Genomic DNA, 22,434 nt, shown 5'->3' on the forward strand with positions numbered 1-22,434 from the left:
GGGCAAAGCAACATCAAAATTTTAGAAATAAGGTTTTTCAATTAGAAGACAATTTTTCTAAGCGGGGTCGGCCCTCGGCAGTGTTTGGAAAGCGCTTCGGGTGTATTTCTGCCATGAAAAGCTCTCAGTGAAAACTCATCTGCCTTGCAGATGCCGTTCGGAGTCGGCATAAAACATGTAGCTCCCGTCCGGCCAATCTGTAGGAAAATCAAGAGAGGCACAACGCAAATTGGAAGAGAAGCTCGGCCTTAGATCTCTTCGGAGGTTATCGCGCTTTGCATTTATTTATTTTTTTTTTTATTACTCACGAGCATATGAGAAGCTATAAACGTAGTTGTGGCTGGTGATTTTGTAGCTGATAACTAACTAGAAAGTTCTGGAGTGGAAACGCCTAGAAGTATGCAACGAGGAAACCAGACAGTATAAAAGGCGAAAACAGTAGAGGCGCGAGAATCAGTTTGAGTTAAGCAAGCTATCAGTAAGCCAAGTATAAGTGTTGTGAAGTACTTTAATAAAGGCCATATTTGTCACAATAAACACCTGCTGGTGTTGGTGGTACCACCTTGGAGATTTTGTTCAACTTCACCTCAACTCGATATCCAATGTAGGATATCAACTGGACAAACGTGTTGAATATTCATTTCAGAATTGTACATTTCTCGAAATCTCTCAAAGTTTGGATAATAATTTGAAAATGCTAATTACTGTGCAGACCAACGCGATAACTATAAATTTTACAAAATTTCTCAAAGGTTGGATAGTGATTAGAGAATGAAGTTAGATATCAACTTGAGAACTACTTGTTTCAGAATAACTAGACAATGATGTTGGATATTACCTATGGAACTGGATATATATTTCGCTGGAGAAATATCTTTTAAATGCTTTTTGGGTAGGCAAAATCCAGCTGTGTTCGTAACTACAAATTATCTAGATAATAAAAGCCAATGTTGCCGTACAAAAAAGCCTACCCCAAAGGCGGCCATAAACTGTGACTGTAAAACTGCTCAGTAGTTTAACTGGAGTTTAAATTTGCCTGAAGTTTAAGCAAACTTAGCTTAATCTTAGCTTAACCAACTACTGAAGAACCGAGCCTAAGGGGGGGTATTTTCCTTCCCAATTCTCATAGATAAAGAGACAACACTGCTGCACTAAAACTTCAATATAGCTTGGCGCTTAAGAGCGCGAACATGACAGGGCATTAGAAATTATTAAAAAAAAAATTTATTGGATATTTCGTTGTATTTGTTGTTGTAGCATGAAAAAATATTCATTTCCGGCACACGCAATGAAACCACTTCTATGGATCAGGTTTTCGCTCCGGATTGGATCCCCGAGCAGGGAATATGGAGCAGTCCCGCTGCAAGAAACTACTGGGAGGATGACAAGTTGTGGGAGGGACGTAATAAATTAAATGTGGTAACTTTGAAATGACCGCTCTTGGTACATAATAAAGATTCCAAGTCGCTCCGGTACATAGAACCGGCTGCATTGGGAAACGTTCTAAATTGCTTCTAATGTAAATCTTATATTACAACTACGTGATGCAATGGCCCACATGCTCAGAATATAACGGGAAAAAGGTAATCTATATACTGACACTGACTCGGTAGTCTGATTCAGAGATGGATCAAAATTTGTTGATGGAAAAACGAGAGCTGGCAATTGTGAGCCGAGAACTTCAATAAATCGATTCCAATGGGATGCTACCCCACTGGTTTTTCACTGAGAAATCCCTAAAAAAGAAGTTTGCTGTTGAGAGTGTCTACGAAGGGGGTAATCTGCGAGGAGTATCCTCTTTACACTTAACACACTATGCTCAACTATGTTTTACGTACACAGTTATCCACAAATAATCTGTAGATTCCTTTTAACATATCTGTCTTTTCTCCATTTCCACTTTTCATAAACTGTTTAGTTGGATGTATTGGTCTGATTGGGGCGCCTCACCACGTATCGAACGCGCCGGTATGGATGGTTCACATCGTACAACCATCATCAACTATGATGTGAAATGGCCAAATGGCATTACATTGGATTTGGTACGTAAACGCATCTATTGGGTTGATGGTAAATTGAATGTCATCTCGTCAGCGAATTATGATGGTTCTCAACGTCGTCAGATTTTATACTCAACGGAATACCTACGTCATCCATTTTCAATAACAACATTTGAGGATAACATTTATTGGACCGATTGGGATAAACAGACTGTATTTAAGGCGAATAAGTTCAATGGTAAAGGCGTGGAAGCGATAACGGCGTTGCATCAGGTGAGTGATACTTAAAACATTTGAAATGGGTTGTTATGTAGGTAATGCGTTGTGTTATATGTGGGTACATAGGAAAAGTAACGGCAGGATAGTCAAATATATGTAGAGACGTATGTTCTTTCAAAGGCACGGACTTAGAATTTTGGTCAGAAAAGATACATAAAGCTGGTTGTTTAGTATGTTGTGATGTTTTGCTCTGTTATGATTATGTTATAATATCTTATGTTATTTGGTTATATGTAGGCTTTTTTATGTTATGTATTATTTCCGTTATGTCATGTTATCTTATTTTATATTATTTCATTTAATTTCATTTTATGTTATGTTGTGTAATGTTACGTTATGATATGTAATGTTATCTTATGTTTTGTAATGTTATATTATTTCATTTAATTCCTTTTTATGATATATTATGTTATGTTATATTATGTTATGTTATGTTATGTTATGTTAGGTTATGTTATGTTATGTTATGTAATTTTGTAAATGCCAGCTTAGCGTATGATACATCTAGTATACAGGGATATTTTAGTTTTTTTTTTAGTGTTTTCGTGGAAGTGGAAACCGCTTTATTTACCAATATGTTTAATCTCACTGCGAGACTCCCGAGCGGAGAACTCTTTTGAAGAACTACCCACTAAAACCGAACCTAATGGGCCAGAAAACATTTTCTGTGTTATCCTATCTGCATGGCAGCAACATAGATACTCACTTCTTTGACGGTATTGCCGCTAACCTATTTGGCTTCATGGTACGCCTCGAAGTTTTAGGCACTTCCTAGTATAAAGGTTTCACGTTTCAGTTCTCGGTTCACGTGCTCTCCACGCCCATCACTTGCACACATTTGGTCATGATTTACTTCTACGCAAAGCACTTTCCAACACACCAGTTTGTTTTGCTCCATGGCCACAACGTGTGCTTTCTTTGCTCGTGTTCGCATTCTGTTGCATAATTTGTGAAGCTCCGTTATGTCTCTATTCCACTAATATACTTTTTCTTTCCCCTCGACGTTCATCTTAGTGGCACAAAGATATTACAAGCGTGACGCAAACAGTGTACAGCCTCACCATACTGATGCATTAGTTGTCGTCCGATGCTGAAAATCTGGCAGCATCAAACAGCAGTGCATCTTTTTACCCGTTCGGTATCTGTCTCTCACACGGATCACTGAGATGTAAAGTTATGTATGTAATTGTGATAACTGCGTTGAGCTGCGTAAGCTTTGTCAAACTAAAGTTATATTGGGAATCGAGTATCAAAAGCCCGGTCTTCGACATTTTGGGGTCGCGCCAGTAGTGAGTAGGGTCATACCGAGCCTGGCTTTCATCTCAAGGCTTAACTTTCCCCGGCTGCTAGTGTACGACATGCCCATTTGGCGGTTTTTTGTTGAAACCTTTCACAGCGATCAGGTTTCCAGTTGGTTCCTTCCTATTGTCCTCAATAAGTTCTAGCTTGTCCCTGTACATTTAAATTGGAGCATTTGGTAGTAGCTGACTAAGGGGAGCACTTGCCTCAGTTGTGCGGTTCGCAACATTTGGCGTCAGCGTCAACGATCCAGTAGGCGGCATTGTATTTGTTGTCCATGAAATGTGTTGTTATTTTGTGTTATGTTGTTTCATGTTATGTTGTGTTATCTTATGTTATGTTAGATATTTTATATTCTGCTATGTTATGTAATAATATGTTACGTTATTTGGTTGTCATCAAAATGCTGAATAGTTGTTTAAATAGAATGTGAAGTTGCATCGCAACAATTGTTCCATGTATAAATGTTTTGATCTGTCATGTTATGCTACGTAATGTTATATTATATTATGTCAGGTTATGCTATGTTATGCAATGTTATGTTATGTTAGGTAATATTATGTTATGTAATGTTATGTTAGGTAATGTTATGTTAAGTAATGTTATGGTATGTTATGTTTCGTTTTACAGTATTGTACGTATGTTTTTATTTAATTTTTTTCAATTTGGATAACATTGCAACGAACTTTTCCGCAAAGACTGAACTCTGCAAAGCGAAGAAGTCCACATATATTTTATTGTATAGCCTTTCTCTCGATTTTGGTTCATCTATGCAAGCCTGCAGGCAGCAAAACGCAGTAAAACTTGCTAATCAACTGACCCACATTTACCATTGATGCAAAGTGTCAAATGTTTTTGTGCGCTTTTTGCGGAGATGTCAAAGTGAAATTTCTAACGTTATTCCTATATAAGTATTCGAATGTGTGCGCCTATCTATATCAGTGTGTAGAATAGTAAAGCGCTTATACCCTGCAAAACATCGTGCCATTAACCCCTAAAGAGATTCGTCTCCGATTGATCTCTTTTGTCTACTTTTTTTCACAATTGATTCCCTTTAATCCCTTTCGGGTACAGTTGGAATTAGTTAGTTTGAAATCAATGTAGCCCGTTTTGTGAAATATTAAAAAAAAAAACCTCAGCTAAGTGAGTAAAATAAAGAAGATTACAGGTGGTTGAATCGAATTATTTAAGAAAAATGCGGTGCCCTATACCGAACCTAAACTACCAGGAATTAGCGACTAAGCCGGATCTTAGGGTCAAATTTTCGGAAAATATTTTTTATTATTTTTGAAAAGCGGCCAAAGAACTTACATCAAATACAGCTGGTGGCTTGGCAAGGCCTTCTATTGCGTTTCTGCCATGAAAAATGCGACTGGTCCCTATTTGAGTCCTTATTGAATCGAAAAGGACCTAGTCTTTCACATGTTCCCACATGGGTACACCTTATACACCTACTCACTACTTATCCAAGCAAAATTTTTGCTCGACAATTTTCTGTTCTACCAATTCAATTATACTAAATCCCATAAACGATGATACCACCAATGTAAATAAATAATAGTTTAAAAAAAACTAAAAAAACACGCTTTTATAGCAAACCGAACTAAAAAATAGAAAATAATTTTCAATTAAAAAGAGTTTATATAACGCTAGTAGAAGGTCAAACAATCGTTTATAGTTAATCACCCCAAATAAAATTATAATAAAATTTTAGTTATTAACAGAATAAGTTAATTCACAGTAAAAATCGTGGGGTGCATTTGACTACATTTCATATCTTTCCTCTCAGATAGTTGCCAATAGAATGATTGTAACATTCAATATCAAGCACCCCACGCTTTTTACTGTGAATTAAATTATTCTGTTAATAACTTAAATTTTATTATAATTTTATTTTGAGGTGATTAACTATAAACGATTGTTTGACCTTCTACTACTGTTATATAAACTCTTTTTAATTGAAAATTATTTTCTATTTTTTAGTTCGGTTTGCTATAAAAGCGTGTTTTTTTAGTTTTTTTAAACTATTATTTATTTTTAATTTTTTAGTTCAAGTAATTTTAAAAGTTTCAGTCGAGAGTGATGAAACCTCGAAACGCCAGCGGTCCATGGATGAATCCAACCCCACGGCACCGAAAAGGGCCAACACGTAGGGAGGCTGCATGCGGTCTTTCGCCGAAATTGCTAAGGGTCGGCAGATCATTGGCATTATCGACGAGAGCAGCGAAGATGGCAGGATCCCGAAACAACAGTGGAAGTGGATCGAGGCCGCGCTCACTACAGTGGCCGTTAAGATTAAGAAAGACAACCCTGGTCCACCGCCATCTTACACCGATGCAGGGTGGTTCCAGGGCAATGTCAAGCTAATTGCCTGTGACGACGCCAGGTCGGTAAACCTCTATAGGGCCGCCGTCACGCTGATAGGGTTGGTATATCCGGGCGCGCGCCTCAAGGTAGTGGAGGTGCGTTAAAACCCCTCACGAACAATGGCTAGAGCCTGGGTTCCAGTGACACCCTGGAGCTGCTCCAGGAGTACAACCCGCCACAGGTTTGGAAGTCAACCCGGATAAAACCGAGCTTGTCCTCTTCACGAGGAGATAAAAAGTACCAGATCTTACACCACCAAGAATTGGTGGTACGTTTTTAGCATTTAGCGATCAAGTCAAGTATTTGGGAGTCATTCTGGATAGGAAGCTATTATGGAGTGACCATATAGTGGAGCGATCCAAGAAGGCAGCAGCAGAGCTGTTCACCTCCAAGAGGGAATTGACACATCCTGAGGATTCTCCCCTAAGGTGACCTACTGGATTTACACAGCCATTGTGCGCCCGATTCTTCTTTATGGTGCCTTGGTCTGTTGACCTGCACTAGCTAAAAGTACCTATCCTAAAATGCTTCAAAAGGTGCAACGGAGTTCGGAGTTCTGCATTACCGGGGCTCTCGGCTCCACTCCAGATTCCGTTGCATACATACATGGATACATAGATACATATGTAGATAGATACAGGCCAAGCTAATAAAAGCGTGTTAAAAAGGGCTTCAGTATGCTCTTTCGTAGATGTGCCATGCATCCACTTCTATCATTAATAAAGGAATTCGTTTTTCGCATTATATGCAAGGTTTCTAATCTATGGTCATTTTGGGTGGTTACAAGTTCAATTGACCTTATCGCCGTTGACCTTATGTCACCGCACCATCACATTAATGCATTGTCATCAAGCCTTGATACGTGTGCAAAGTTTTAATCAAACTTGTGGCCTTTCAAAGTGGTTATAACGCCAATTGACCTTATGGCCGTTGACCTTATGTCACCACAACATCACATTAATGCATTGTCATTGAGCCTTGATACGTGTGCGAAGTTTCAATCAAACTTATGGCCATTCAAAGTGGTAATAAGGTCAATTGACCTTATGTCACCGCACCATCACATTAATGCATTGTCATTGAGCCTTGATACGTGTGCGAAGTTTCAATCAAACTTATGGCCATTCAAAGTGGTAATAAGGTCAATTGACCTTATGTCCGTTGATCTTATGTCACCACACCACCACACTAATGCATTGTCATCGGTCCCTGATACGTATGCAAAGTTTCAAATTAATTAGACTTCTAGAAATCGGGGAAAATTAAGCTCAAAGATTCCGTTACATACAGGCCAAGCTAATAAAAGCGTGTTAAAAAAGGCAACAAAGATGTTGAAAGCAAGAAATATGATAGTAAAAGTAGTAAAGAGGTAATGCAAGTGTGAGTATAAAGGCATCATTAATGTCACCTTCAGGTTGTCTAGCAAACATCCATATATGTATGTACACCTAAAAGTTTACTTTGATCAATGATTAATTTACACGATTTAAATTTAAGGGCAAAAGTCACCGTGAAAGAGTACTATAATGTTACATTATTTTTTTTGTACCTTTGCACTTGTTTTCATCTCAAAAATAGTACGTAAATCCGAGTTTGTGGAAACGTTTTTATTCAAGTTTTCCAAACAAAAAGGTTTTCCTTCGAAAACTCAAAATACGCCACCTTTATATAGGCCCACCAATCAGTGATAGAAGAGGAGGATGTGCGGGTTGGAGGAGGAAACAATTGAACACATTTTGTGCTCGTGCCTTGCCCTTGCCTGGCCAAGACTCAAGGGTGGAGCTTTACCACCAATGTTGTGGACGCTGGCTATCAACAAATTGCTTAGACGTTTCGACTGAGAGCCAGTCAAACTTACGGCATTTGCAGATGACGTTTCAGTCATCATAAGCGGCAGATGCCTAACAACAATCAGCTCTCTGTTGGATCAGGCACTTCGGGATGTACATGCCTGGGCAGCTGGAGTTGGGTTAACCGTCAACGCGGAAAAAATCGATATAATATTATTTGCTCGGAAATATAAGATCCTTATTTGAATTAAGCCTTCGCTTGGATGGGTAAGCCTTCAAGAAAAATGTAGCGCAAAATATCTAGGAGTTATACAGGATAGTAAGTTGTCCTGAAAACTCCATGTGGACGAGAGAGAGAGAAGAGAGGCTTAGCGATATTGTATGCATTCAAGACGATGTTAGAACGCACACAGGGCCTATCGCCCAAACTCTCTCATTGGACATTTAAAGCAATTGTCAAACCCATACTTAACTATGGGGTCCTTGTTTGGTGGACAGCCAACAGAAAAGTGCGTACGCCACAAAACTTGACGGGGTATGAGGATTATCAATGATTAGCATGATAAAAACTAAGATGACAGCAGCATTGCATGCCATTCTATATGTCACGCTTGCAAACCTAATACATAAAAAAATATCGCCTTATACCCTATAACAAGACTTAAGACCTCGGGGCAGGCTGAGGGCAGGCCATATGTCCATAGTGTAGCGCCATATAATATCGGGCAAACTAATCATATGATCCCATACTTGAGCTTTGAAGGGCATCGTGAAGCCATGATGTAGCCAGAGGGTTGGTGCAAGGATTGGGGAAAGGCAGAACACACTATGCATATTTATACCGAAGATTCAAAATTAAAGTAAGGTGTTGGGTCTGCTGTCTGTGTCGGTCCATAAAAAAGTAGATCTTATAGGCTACCAGATCACAGCAGCAACTTTCAGGCCGACATTAGAGCCGTGAAGAAAGCAGCAGAAATTCTGGAAGAAGTGTGTTCAAGATGCAGTCGCGTCAATATATATTGATAGACAAGCAGCGATTAAGGCAATAATCTCACACAGTATTTCATCAAACACCGTCCTGAAATGCACAGAAAATTTTGGAAAACTTCGCTCAGACATCTACACTGGATTCCCTGCCATAAAGGGACATAAAGCAAGGAGTGAGTTAACAAAGGAGGGTGCAGCACTCACAGAATTGACGGTGGACGTCGCAATCCGTTTGGGAGATATCAAAATGAGGCAGAAGTTGCATAATCTAACGATTTCTCATAATTATACACCTTCTACTAACGTTCGAATCGCTGAACTGTCGAATAAATGATCCAATATTCAGTATTGCAAAATGGTCTTTATTTAGTCTACTTTGGGGGTAGCGCAAATATACTTCACTATCACGTACTTCACAAAAGCGTGTTTAAATCAAACTGATTGGTCATTCTTCAGCTTGCGCTGCTTTTATACTCTCTGTTGCGTCGTTCGCATATTTTTCTTAATGTCTAGTCGTTTCACGATCATATGTTCTAGAATAGCTGCACCTCATGCTTGGTTATCCAGCTATATACATGTATATTTGTAGTTTATGCTTTTATTATAGCCATATGCATGTGTATGTGTGAGCAACTACTTATTCTCTTAGCTGATGACTACATATGTGTATGTGAGTTATTATTCGTCACTTTCTATGTACGTAAGTGTTGCTTGCCTTAATGTGTACATGTACATAATAGTGGCTGCTTGCTGTTTTTGTTGTTATGATTATTTACTAACAGCGTAGTGATGCCAATATTCGCCACAATATGTTCATTCAAGCAGGAGAGGCAAATCCTACCATATTACGCTCACAAAGTGGCTCATCTCTCTGAAGAGAGAAGACTTAAGGCTCACGATGGGAATACTTTTTTAAGTTAGGCCTCGTCAGCAAGAGCAGATATAGCAAGTGCGAGCTGGGGGAAGAAACGGTTGAGCGCATTCTATGTTGATGTTCTGCGCTCGGCAAGGCTCCAGCTATTAAAAGCGACACATATGCCAGATTTTGAGGCAATAATTAAGCTAGGTCCCAGAAAATTTCTAGCATTTGCCAAGAGTACAGAGATATTCTATAACGTTTGGTCGTCAAACCAATTCTGGTAACACTGTGGATACGTTCTGTCTAGGTGCGGTCTTTGTTGACCGGCCAGTTCAACTCAACCTAAAGTTACTTTAACAAGAACAAAATGAATTAAGGTAAATGAAGAGAAAGGTAGAAAAGCATTATCGAAACTCTTTCACCAAAGGCAAAATAAGCTCTCAGGATGAGCGCATAATTAACTAAGCATATTAATGAAAATACTTTATTAAATATATATCTCCTTTCCACTGACACTTGCCTAACCACTGCGGCTTGTAGCAGCGGCTTTCAAGAATTATTTTTTAATGGAATATATCAGAGGCTTTTGATTAATTAATTTTTTTATTTAATTAAAATAAAATTTCAGCATTCAATTAACGTTCGTCCTTTTACTTCATTTCTTTTTTTTACATGACATTCTGGGGTTGACCGCAATCAATACCAATATAAACAACAACAACATCATGCACGAACTTCATGTGTGTCATTATTATCAATACAACTACAACAACGATACCATTGCATAATAAAAATGTTTCCGCCTATTAAATTTGATGTTTGGTTGTGCAGCTGCAACATCCGATGGTCATACATGTATATCATCCCTACCGTCAACCGGATGGCATCAATCATTGTCAAGCGGTGAATGGTCATTGCTCACATTTATGCCTACCAGCGCCGCGCATCAATGAACGTAGCCCGCGTATCTCTTGCGCCTGCCCTACCGGACTAAAATTGATGGACGATCGGCTGATGTGTGTCGAAGATTGTAAGTATATGTTGAAATATATATATCTGCATATGGGGTAATCCATCCCATTTCGACCAATTTTGAACCCGACCCCTTTAGAATTGACTGAAAGTTTTTCTTCTTTTTCTAGCTTACGAAAGTCGTTTTTCAGAAGTTTTTCAAATTTTTTCATCCAACTCAAAAAAAGTTAAGAATTTAAAAAAAATACCGTTTTTGTTTTCAAAATTCTATAACTTTTTCAAAAATTGACCGTTTGGGATCTTTTTTCTTTAAATTTGCTTTTAAATGTACTTTTCGGAAAAAATACAAAAAATTTTAAAAATTTTTTTTTTTTGTAAATGTTCAGTTTTTCGAGATTTTTCGAATTTCGCCCTTTTTTTTCTCATAAAAAAATTCAATCAATTCTGCAATCATCCCCACTAATCCCGGAGTGGGTCGAGAATTTTTTTTTTATTTAATTGAAAAACAAACTTTAAAATTTTTTTTGTATTTTTTCCGAAAAGTACATTTAAAAACATATTAAAAAAAAAAATGATCCCAAACGGTCAATTTTTGAAAAAGTTATAGCATTTTGAAAAAAACACCGTTTTCCAACTCAAAATAAGTTTTAAATATAATGCTATAACTTTTTCAAAAATTGACCGTTTGGGATCATTTTTTTTTTTAAATATGTTTTTAAATGTACTTTTCGGAAAAAATACAAAAAAAAATTCTCGACCCACTCCGGGATTAGTGGGGATGATTGCAGAATTGATTGAAGTTTTTTATGAGAAAAAAAGGCGACATTCGAAAAATCTCGAAAAACTGAAAAATTACAAAAAAAAAACTTTACAAATTTTTTTGAATTTTTTCTGAAAAGTACATTTAAGAACAAATTTAAAAAAAAAGATCCCAAACGGTCAATTTTTGAAAAAGTTATAGCATTTTGAAAACAAGAACGGTGTTTTTTTTTAAATTCATAACTTTTTTTCAGTTTGATGAAAAAATTTGAAAAACTTCTGAAAAATGTCTTTCGTAAGCTAGAAAAAGAAGAAAAACTTTCAGCCAATTCTAAAGGGGTCGGGTTCAAAATTGGTCGAAATGGGATGGAATACCCCATGTGTATATTAGTTAGTATGTATGCTTTTATAATATTGTTTATAGATTACTTGTCTCGCTTGAGGAAGGTGATAATTCAAACTTGGTCACATTGATATATTACATTTATCTAGTTTAGTTGAGCTTGGAAGCGTGAGTGAATGTTTGAAAGGTTTGAATTTTAAACCTTTTTTTATATGAGGCGGACATGTTTGGCGTTCTACATTTAAGCACTTAAGGTTTTAAGACAAACTGGTATATTTAAATTTAGATTAGCATTTTAGTAGCATTGAAGATAAAAATGAGCAACCAAAGTTCTAGATAGATAGATTGATAGATAACTAATTAAGGCTCGCACTGCGACCATTGGTCTATTGTGCCCTCATCTTCACAGCAACTCATCCAAGCCGACATCCCTGATGAACCGTAGCAGTTCACCTTGCTTGAGGGATATAATGTGAGAACGTTCTGGCCATAGTGAGCCCATAAACTAAGCCGTGCGGCTTGAGATTGTGTCACATTCCAAGAGGATATGGTCCGCCGTTTCCGCTGATTAATCACAAAATCGGCATGTGTTGTTCGATAGTGTAACCGGCCTCTGCATGTGGATCTTCAATCTACAATGCTCTGTAAGAATAGCTGTTAGGGTTCTTAAGTTAGCTTTCGAGAAGCCTATTAATGCCTTATACCGAGTTGTGTTGTAACCCCCTAACAGGAACTTAGATTGTCTCAGGCCTGGCATATTGCGCCAGTGTTCTTCCCTCCCTCTCTTCTACTAATAAATGTCCCCTAAATTCCTGCGGGCCTACTAGCAGGACGGGTCGGGACCGATGGGTCGTGTCGTTACTGCCTCTCTGGCCAGGCTGTCCGCCTGCTCATTACCCTCAACTCCCCTGTGGCCTGAAACCCAGGCCACCAGTAGTTCGTTGTGTGCTCCTAGTTGATTTAGCTTTTCAACACACGCAAGGACTAGTGCTGATATTATTTCGAACGCCCAGATTGCCTTCAGGGTGGCCTAACTGTCACTGAGTATGGTGATTGTTTCACTGGAGTTTCAGGTAAGCGCGCTCGCTTATGGCGAATACTTCCGCTTGAAAAATATTCGGGTATGCTCCCAGAGGTACTGATATCTTGGCTTTGGTTCCGAAGACTCCGGATCTAATCCCGTCTGGCGTATTCGAGCCAACGGTATACCATACTGTTTTATGTAGCTGCTGAATGGTCTCCAGTCTACTTTTCAACGTCCTAGGACCTCGATCCACAGCGACCTTTATTAAGACCTTTTGTGCTCAACCTTTCAGCCTGTAGCTATATGTGAAAGCTTTTAATGTATTTAAGTACTTCCTGAGGCTTTTATCTCCATATCACGAATGGGTCAAAATTTACGCAACCTAGATGGAGAGCCTCTGTCTGGCCAGAGCGATGCATTCTCAGAGAATGTGAGCGTGCTTTTCATCCTCCATCTCAAAGAACGGACAGATCTGTGAATCGGATGGATTTAACATACTTAGATGATATCGTCGACCCCACTAAGGTGAGGGTGCTTAGAATATACCCTTGGTAGTTATGCCTGTCGTAAGAGGCGACTAAAATACCCAAATGAATCAAGAAGTTATGATTGCGCTACACAACCCCTTGATTGATTTGGATTTTCCAACCCAACTTTTCACCTCGCCTAACCACATAGGTCATATTAAGTCATTCCAGAGATTGTCGGGCTTGCACCATAATGGAGCTTATTATCGAAAAGTACCGGAGATATATCCGGCAAAGGAAAATCAATACCGATAACACTCCCCTAAACCTACGGAGAATGTATTTGTCGCTACAATAACTACAGTGTTCCGTATAGTACGCAGTAGGTCCACTTTGCTGATACTCTCGCTTCTGGGAGTATAAACACATTGACCGGTATTTGCCCTGGGCATCCAATCCAGTGCTGTCTAAACTGCTTTGCTTCCAATTACTTATGGTTTCCTTGGTATGTGCCTTTGTGAGTCCACAGAAGGGCTCTGGTCTAAGAATGTTGCTGTAGCACCATGTTTGGCTAGGATGTCTGCCAGTTCATTCCATTCATGTTCCTGATGACTGGGAAACCATACTAACCAAACCTTTTTTTTGGCTCCCAGATCATTTAAGACTCCAATGCATTCATCCACTAGCTTAGTAGTTTTGTAAGGCTGAAAGGCACACAAGGCTGCCTGGCTATATCAACATTCAAGTTGATATTTAAAAAACCTTTTATTTTGATTTTGTTTTTAAAAATTTATATTTTGTTTATTTTTAAGTTTAGATATTTTCTAACTAATTAGAATTTTCTTTTTTTGAAGTTATTCAAAATTTTAAGTTAACACGAAAACTCAATTAAAATTATTTTAAAAATTAAAGTAAAGAGTACAAAGTAGTTAACACTATATTTACTCCCTCTCCAAGAAAATTTGAAACAAACAAATTATTAATTAATATTAAAAGTAACCTTTTTTTGTTATTTGTTGTTTAATGTATTTGTATTTAAATTAGTGTTAATAAGTATGTTTGCTGGTTTAAGTAAATCAATTGAAATATTTTTAATAGTATTTTTGTATTGAATTGTAAATGTTTTATTTTTCTTAGAGATAACTTTAAACGGTCCTTCATAAGGTGATTCTAAATTAGATTTACGAAGAACTTTAACAAAAACATACTCACAATTTTCTAATTGTTTAGGAACGAAAAAATTTTCTTTATTATGATGAAACACTTTAGAACGAACAAGCGAAAAATATTCTCTTATTTTATGAAGAGCGTCATTAGAAAAATCATGTTCTTTATTACTATTTGAAATAATTAATTCACCAGGTATTCTAAGTGTTTGGCCATAAACAAGTTCAGCAGATGAACATTTTAAATCTTCTTTAATAGAAGTTCGTAAACCAAGTAGAATGAATGGTAAAATGTCAGACCAATGAACCGAGTCGTTTGATGCTATAATTGCTGCTTTTAAAGTTCGATGAAATCTCTTTATCATGCCATTTGCTTGGGGATGGTAAGGAGATGTATGAATTTTATGAGAACCTAAAAGTTTAGTTAATTCCGTAAAAAATTTTGAGGTGAATTGTGAACCTTGATCTACTGTAATATTCAATGGTATACCAAATCGTGGTATATAATTTTGAATAAAAGTTTTTACTATAGTATTTGTTGAAATATCTTTAAGTGGATAAGCTTCAGGCCAACGTGAAAATCTATCAACAATTGTTAAAATATAACAATTTTCATTTGAAACTGGAAGAGGTCCAACAATATCCATATGAATATGTTCAAAACGACCTGATGGTATTTGAATTTTTTGAATAGGAGATTTAGTATGTCTTGAAATTTTGGATTTTTGACAATTGATGCAAGATGAAGTCCAATCGTTAATTTCTTTACGCATGTTAGGCCAATAATATTTATTTTGAATTAATTTTCTAGTTGTTCTTATACTTGGATGAGATAATGAGTGAATTTTGTCAAATATAATTCTTCTCATAGAATGTGGAACATAAGGTCGAAAAGGTTGTAGAGAAACATCACACCATATATTTAAATTAATAACTGGAATATGAATTTCTTTTAAATTATTTTTAGAATTTTGATCAGAAATGGTTTTTTGTAAAAATCTATCAGTTTGCTGTTCTTTATATAAAGTTTCTAAATTTATATCTTGAGTTGAAATTGCATTTATTTCTGGAATACGGGAAAGTGTGTCGGCAACTATGTTGTCTTTTCCACGTATATATTGAATATCATTTGTAAATTGAGCAATATATTCAAGATGACGTAGTTGACGAGGAGATCTATCTACTTTAGAATTTAGAACATGAATTAAAGGTTTATGATCAGTATAAATTGTAAAAGTTCTACCTTCAAGAAAATGTTTAAAATGTTTAATTGAATTATAAATTGCCAAAAGTTCACGATCAAATGTTGAATATTTAGTTTCTGTTGTAGTTAGTTTTCTTGAAAAATAAGCTAAGGGTTCTAGTATATTATTGCTAGTTTGTTGAAGAACTGCTCCAATAGCAACATTTGATGCATCTACTGCTAATGATAAAGTACCATTTTTGTCGAAATGTGTAAGTAAAGTATTTTTAGCAAAAAGTTTTTTAACATTTTCGAAAGCTGTTGTGGTTTCATTTGTCCAATTTAATTGTTTGAGTTTGTTTTTAATTGCATGTGTTAACATTTCATGCAGAGGACTAAGTTCTGTTGCTAACATTTTAATATATCTGTGATAGTAATTTATCATACCTAAAAATTTTTGTAATTTATTTATAGAAATTGGTTTTTCAAAATTTGTTATGATTTCAATTCTATCTAAAGATGGTTTAATACCTTCGCCTGAAATTTCGTAACTTAAAAAATTTAATTTATTTACACCGAGAGTACATTTTGAAGGTTTGATATTTAAATTATATTCTTCAAGTCTTTTGAAAACTGATTTTAAATGATTTATATGTTGATCTTCATTATCACTGGTAATAAGAATGTCATCAATGTATGTAAATACAAAATCGAAATCAGAAAATACTTCATTAATAAAGCGTTGGAAAGTTTGAGCACTGTTTCGTAAACCGAAAGGCATTCTTACGAATTCAAACATTCCAAAAGGGGTAGTTATTGCAGTTTTATGAATGTCTTCTTCTGCCATTGGAATTTGGTGGTAAGCACGCACAAGATCAATTTTGGAAAAAAATTGTTTGTTTTTTAAATCAATTGTTAAATCGTGAATATGTGGTAAAGGATACCGATCTGGTGTAGTAATAAAATTAAGTCTTCGATAGTCTCCGCAAGGTCTCCAATCATTTGGTTCTTTTTTAGGAACGAGATGAAGTGGAGATGCAATAGGAGAATTTGAGGGTCTGCATATACCCGTTTTAACTAAAAATTCAAATTCAGCTTTAGCAATTTTAAGTTTGATTGGATCAAGACGTCTGGGTTTCGAAAATGGTAAAATACCTTTTGTTTCTATCCTGTGAACCGTATGGTGTTTAACTTTTTTAGTATAATCTGGTTCACAGGTAATAGATGGAAATTCATTAAGTAATTTTGAAAACTTATTTTCGACAATAGGAATTTTGAGTGAGAAAATATCAGAAAATCCAGAAGATCCAGTAACTTTAATTTTTGTAGTAGAATCCATTATTTCTTTATTTTTAATATTGACAATAATTCCGAATTTTTCTAAAAAGTTTGCTCCTAAAATTGGTGTATCAATATTCGCAATAATGAATGGAAATTCAAAATCTCTTCTTAAACCTAAATCAATTTTAAGTAGTTTTGTACCGAAATTTTCAATTGAAGAACCGTTTGCTGCGGTCAAAGTAAGATCCGAATTTCTTTTATAAATCTTAAATTTAGAAAAAGGAATAACTGATACAACTGCACCTGTATCGATAAGAAAATTAAGTTTATTGAATTTATCAAATATGAATAGGCGACGAGTAGGTTTAATAATAGTTCCATTATCCGTCACCGTCATAATGGATCGTTTCAGTTTAAATTTTGTTCGTAATTTGAATTGTGATTTTGATTAAAATTGCATGGAGGTATACATTTAAGAGCGTTATTCTTAAATTTTTTGTGATACCAACAAATATTTGTTTGCAAATTAAAATTATGATTGTTTGAAAAATTTCTGGATCTTGAAAAATTTCGAGATTTAGATCTATTTCTATCTTTAGATCTTGAACGAATATATAATTGATTAATATCATTAGAAATTTTATTTAAATTTTGATAAATAGCCGTAGTTAATTCAGTTAAATTTTTAACGCATTGTTCTAAAATATTATTATTTATATTTGAGACTACAGGAGATTTGGAAGAATGAGGTTTATTGATTAAATCAAAAAGTTTGTCAGCTAAAATAATAATTTCACCTCTGTTTTGATTATTATTGGAAGTCAAATGAATTTGTATTTCTTGTGGTAATTTACGAATCCACAATTTAAAGAGTAAGTCTTGGCTAACTATGGAGTCAGAACCTATAAGTGATTTCATAAATCTGAATAATTCAGATGGTGAACGATCACCAAGTTCAGTTTTTGAAAATAATTGTTCTAATCGTTTTTCTTCGCTAAGAGAAAATCTTTCACATATAATTTTTTTGATTGTATCATATTTATTAAAAAGAGGAGGAGGGTTAATAACATCTAAAATTTTAGATATAGTATCTCGTTGAAGAGTAATTAGAACATTTTGAAATTTTAAATTATCATCATTGATATTGTTAATTTCAAATTGTCCTTCAACAAGCAAAAACCAGGCATCAGGACAATCTTGCCAAAATTGTGGTAATTTAATAGATTTAGTAGAAGGAAAATTTGTAAAGTTATCTTGTGTTGAAGTATTTTGTGTTGTATTAATGTTAGAATTTTGAGTTGTATTGTGAGTCATGATGTTATTTGTATGGTTGATATTTTGATTTTCTGCATTTGTAAATTTACGAGTTCGTATTGGTGAACGTAGTACCATATGAAAAAAAAAAAAAAAATAAAATAAAATGAAAAATTTGAAAATTAGGAAATACTTAAGATTTTTTTTGGAAAGGGAGTTAACAATTTAAATAAAATATTTAATTTTATATAAAAAATAAGTAAATTTAAATAATTGTTAAAATATAAAAATAATCTTAAATAAATTTGAAAGTTAAAAGGTTTAAAATTTTAATTTAAATTATAATTGAAAAATTTTAAATTTAATATTAGAATAAAAATTATACTTACATAAAATTAAATTTAATAAAAAAATATTAAAATTAATAAGTAGTTGATTGATGATTGTTTAAAAAATATCTTGAAATTAATATCTGGATTGTTTGATATCGTAATGCTTTTAAAATATGCAATGGCTTTGTTGTTTTATTTGTAAATCTCTTAATTTTCATCGTGATGTCTTCATTTTAAATCTGTTCTTGTGTGTATTGCGTGCAAAATTGTTGTTGTGGTTTGGATAACCCAATCGCTGCTTTTAAGAGTATTAGGTTGTAAATGTTTTAATTTTGTTTACACACACGTTTTTAGAGTTTTTTATGTTTTTAATTTGATTTTCAACATTTATTCTTTGTTTTAATGTTTCGTATATATAATTTACAGCGACTGTTATATGAAATTTGCACAGAATGTTGTTGTATTGCTTCTTGTTCACAAATATATAGGGAACACAAATATAGTTAAATTACATGCACAAGAATTTCAATAGTGCTATTTATTAAATTTTTTATTTAGTTAATTCTTCAGCGCGTAGTATTCAGACACCCAATTCTTTCGGCAGATCGGAAAGTTGATTGCATGACAAATTCAGCAAAGTAAGGCGTGTAAATAGAGATACAAATGCTGGTACTTTAGTTAGTTGATTCTTGACAAACACCAAATCACCAGCACAGTCCTTGAGAAGTTGAAGCAATTCAGGCAATGTACATTATAATGGATTGTTGATAGATATTGTATTGTAATAGTAGAGAATTTAATTTTGTTTTATTTTTGTTCACTATTGTATTAAAAATTTAAAGATTCTTGTTCAATTAATTTAATGATATTGAAGCGAAAATTTTGCACATAAACTATTTTGTAAATAATAGTCTAAATTATTTTAGATGTTTTTACACTATACACATTTTTAGTTTATTTTAGAATATGTTTCTGTTAATCAAATTCCTATATAAAATAGTTTTTGAGTTTTAAACTAATCACTGCCTTAATGATCTGGCTTTTCTTTAATCACATTTCCGTATCATTGTGTAAGCACATGTATGTGATAATTATAGTCACACTAACATCTATAATTCACTAGTTCTGCATTTAACAACGTTAATTTAAGTCCAAATTCGTTGTACAAGTATGCACGTTCAAATAATTTTAGGTCCGTTGGTAGGATCGCCAATATATCAACATTCAAGTTGATATTTAAAAAACCTTTTATTTTGATTTTGTTTTTAAAAATTTATATTTTGTTTATTTTTAAGTTTAGATATTTTCTAACTAATTAGAATTTTCTTTTTTTGAAGTTATTCAAAATTTTAAGTTAACACGAAAACTCAATTAAAATTATTTTAAAAATTAAAGTAAAGAGTACAAAGTAGTTAACACTATACTGGCTGTCGATATAATTTGAATATCAAAACGAGCTTGGTTCATTTTTGAGCAGATATGTATAGGAAAATTTTCAAAAACATTACGTGGTGCACTCACTCTAGCCAAAATCTGGCAACATTTAAGCTCAAAGGTACCTATCCAGCTAGCTCAAAGCTTATGGGGAAAACTTCGCAAGCTTATAAGCCATAAAGGTGCTAGGTATGATGAAGAATGGAAGGAATCGGTATCAAGACATTATAAAAGGTCTAACTTGGGCTGATATATTTTGACCACTCTTAGACTAAATGTATCCTACGTATAACTTGCTAGTCAACTAAAACCCAAAATAGACTGAATGTGGCTAAACGCTAGTTAAAAGTGTCCTGAGTTTCACCAGAAGTCTGTTCCACGAACAAACTGTAAAACCCCATAAAGAATTATTTTGCTTTGTTGATATTCACCGATTGCTTGAGGGAGACAATAACGGGCTAGAAAGACCTCATAACATGACAAGAGATGGTATCAGTCAAGCATTTGCTCAACTGGCTCGAGGCCACCTATCTAGAAGAAGGGATCAAGGGGCCAGCCGGACCCCAAAGTCATCACTGGCGGATCAATACTTAGCCTAAAAGATTAATCTAACATTTTTTGGTGGATGTGGCAAAATGAGCGGAAGCCCGCGTACAATAATATGTCCTGTCAGGGATGAAGTCGTACTTGGAAAAGAACCAGCTTCACCAGCATATCATACATTCCATGTATCACCTTTGGAGAAAGCACCCATCATTTTCCAATTGACCCTCGATAGCAGTACAAGTCAAACGAAGCCTTCTTTGCGCTATTCTACACATTAAACTTCCATGACAACTTGCTTTCAAGAATAATGCCATGACATTTTAACCCTGTCAGACATAATTAGCGGTACGTCTGCAATAGAAGGTAGTCTTAACTCAGAAATGTACCTACTCGTAAAGAAAATGAGCTCTGTTTTGCCAAGTTTGACAGCTTGTCCGTATTAGGGCCTCCTGGCAACAACACCGAGGTAACCCTGTGAGACATACCTCAGTGTAATCCGAAATTTTCGACTTACGAGAATTGCCGGGAAATCGGCATACCTAAGCCTGCACTTGACGGACTCTAGCCTCAAGGTCCTAAAGTGGGTCTCTCATTACCGCGATCCAAAGTAGGGGAGAAAGAACAACCACCTGTGGCGTGCCTCTTCTCACCTTACTGCGAGCTATTATAGAATCAACGCTGTTGTTCGTTGTATTCAGTTATGGCAGATGTCACCAGAAAGCGACATTAGAGTGATGGTAGCATAAAACGCCTTTCACCCTGCATATCCCGGGTTCAAGTACCGGTCGAAGCAACATTAATTTTGTTTTTTCTTTTATTATTATAATTCAAGTTCTTAATTTAGAATATTTAATGATTTTTTGGAGATGAAATTCAGGCTGTTTTTTTTTAATTGTTTTTTATTATTTCATATTCTTATACACTATATTCTTTCATATTATTTACAACAACAATATTTCTTTGTATTATCTGCTTATAATTTAACCAATATATTTTCTTTTCAAACGTTTTCTGTTTACTCCACACCCCCAAACCAAACCAACTGGGCGCAACAACGTACTTGTTTCAAAATTTGCTAATGCTTTCTTATAACTGAACAACTATATGAAATGAAATTAAAATAGCTAATTTCAAATCAACATTAGCGCCGCCGCAAACTCGTCGCAGAAATTCACCAAAGAAGTCCAAAACTGCAAAAACCCAGGTTCCTACAAATAATAGCATCAACAATAATGATACTTACCAAACTACAACAGAATCCGGGCAAACATTTGCTACAGAGGGTATGGTTACAAAAAAAATAATAATGTGTTCGTTCGCTAACAGCTGTGAATAACAATTACTTACACACGCACCCACAAAGCAAAGCAAATCGTTTACACAAATTTTCCTTTCACTTTTTCTGTTACATACAGTGATGGCCTATGAAATAGAGTCACCCACTATCAAAATTGTAACAATAGAAAATTTAAGGCAACTATGGATTCAAATATTTTTACTAACAGGCACAAAAGTTATATCTGTAGGCTTAACATCAACACATCAACTCAGCTTATAAAGTCGAAACCTAGGAAATAAAAAATTTGATGTAGTGTCCTAATATGAGTGTGAGCTAAAATAGTGGAAGGAGAAACTGCGTAGCCTTAATCGTGTCCAGTTTTGTGACTGCTTGAAATTCTACAAAATTTTTAATAGAAATTGATGTAAGATACTCGATTTGACTACAATATTTGATCGGGTGTCCATTAGCATTTGTGACGGCTGTTCTATAACTGCCCTCATATTCCCATAGTTGCTCACAAGAGGTGGCAGCGATGCGCCCTTAGTCGCATCGCCAAGTATTCTTTTAACTGCGCAATTATCTGAACGCGAGAGTGATTTTTATAACAATAAATCCATTAAACTCAAAGATTTTAATTTTTCCTCCCAGAACGAGTCTTTTGCTCGTTTTCCTTGTTGACTCATTAGTATGAGCTGGTTATCCTGCTGAGGTATTTATATAAACGTCATAGTAAACACCGAATATCATAGCGTGGTTTCAGTTTCAATCCAGTCAAAATCCTCATACTTTCGCTACAAGTTTCACAATTTT

The 22,434-nt window shown here is 35.1% G+C and overlaps 1 protein-coding gene across 13 annotated transcripts in view; it reads left to right on the plus strand.

Moving 5' to 3' along the window:
* LpR1 (Lipophorin receptor 1) overlaps positions 1–22,434 on the plus strand; it is a 1,438,611-nt gene that overhangs the window by 1,225,949 nt on the left and 190,228 nt on the right. For 12 of the 13 annotated variants that reach the window (XM_067758124.1, XM_067758130.1, XM_067758126.1 and 9 more), the window contains 3 exons: positions 1,919–2,273; positions 10,413–10,611; positions 21,467–21,625. In XM_067758124.1, the coding sequence (XP_067614225.1) occupies positions 1,919–2,273; positions 10,413–10,611; positions 21,467–21,625 (713 nt within the window). The remainder of the gene's footprint in view (positions 1–1,918; positions 2,274–10,412; positions 10,612–21,466; positions 21,626–22,434) is intronic. The other variant, XM_067758144.1, reaches the window with a different exon arrangement.

Source organism: Eurosta solidaginis, chromosome 1 (assembly GCF_040869045.1).
Source record: "Eurosta solidaginis isolate ZX-2024a chromosome 1, ASM4086904v1, whole genome shotgun sequence".
Taxonomy (NCBI): domain Eukaryota; kingdom Metazoa; phylum Arthropoda; class Insecta; order Diptera; family Tephritidae; genus Eurosta; species Eurosta solidaginis.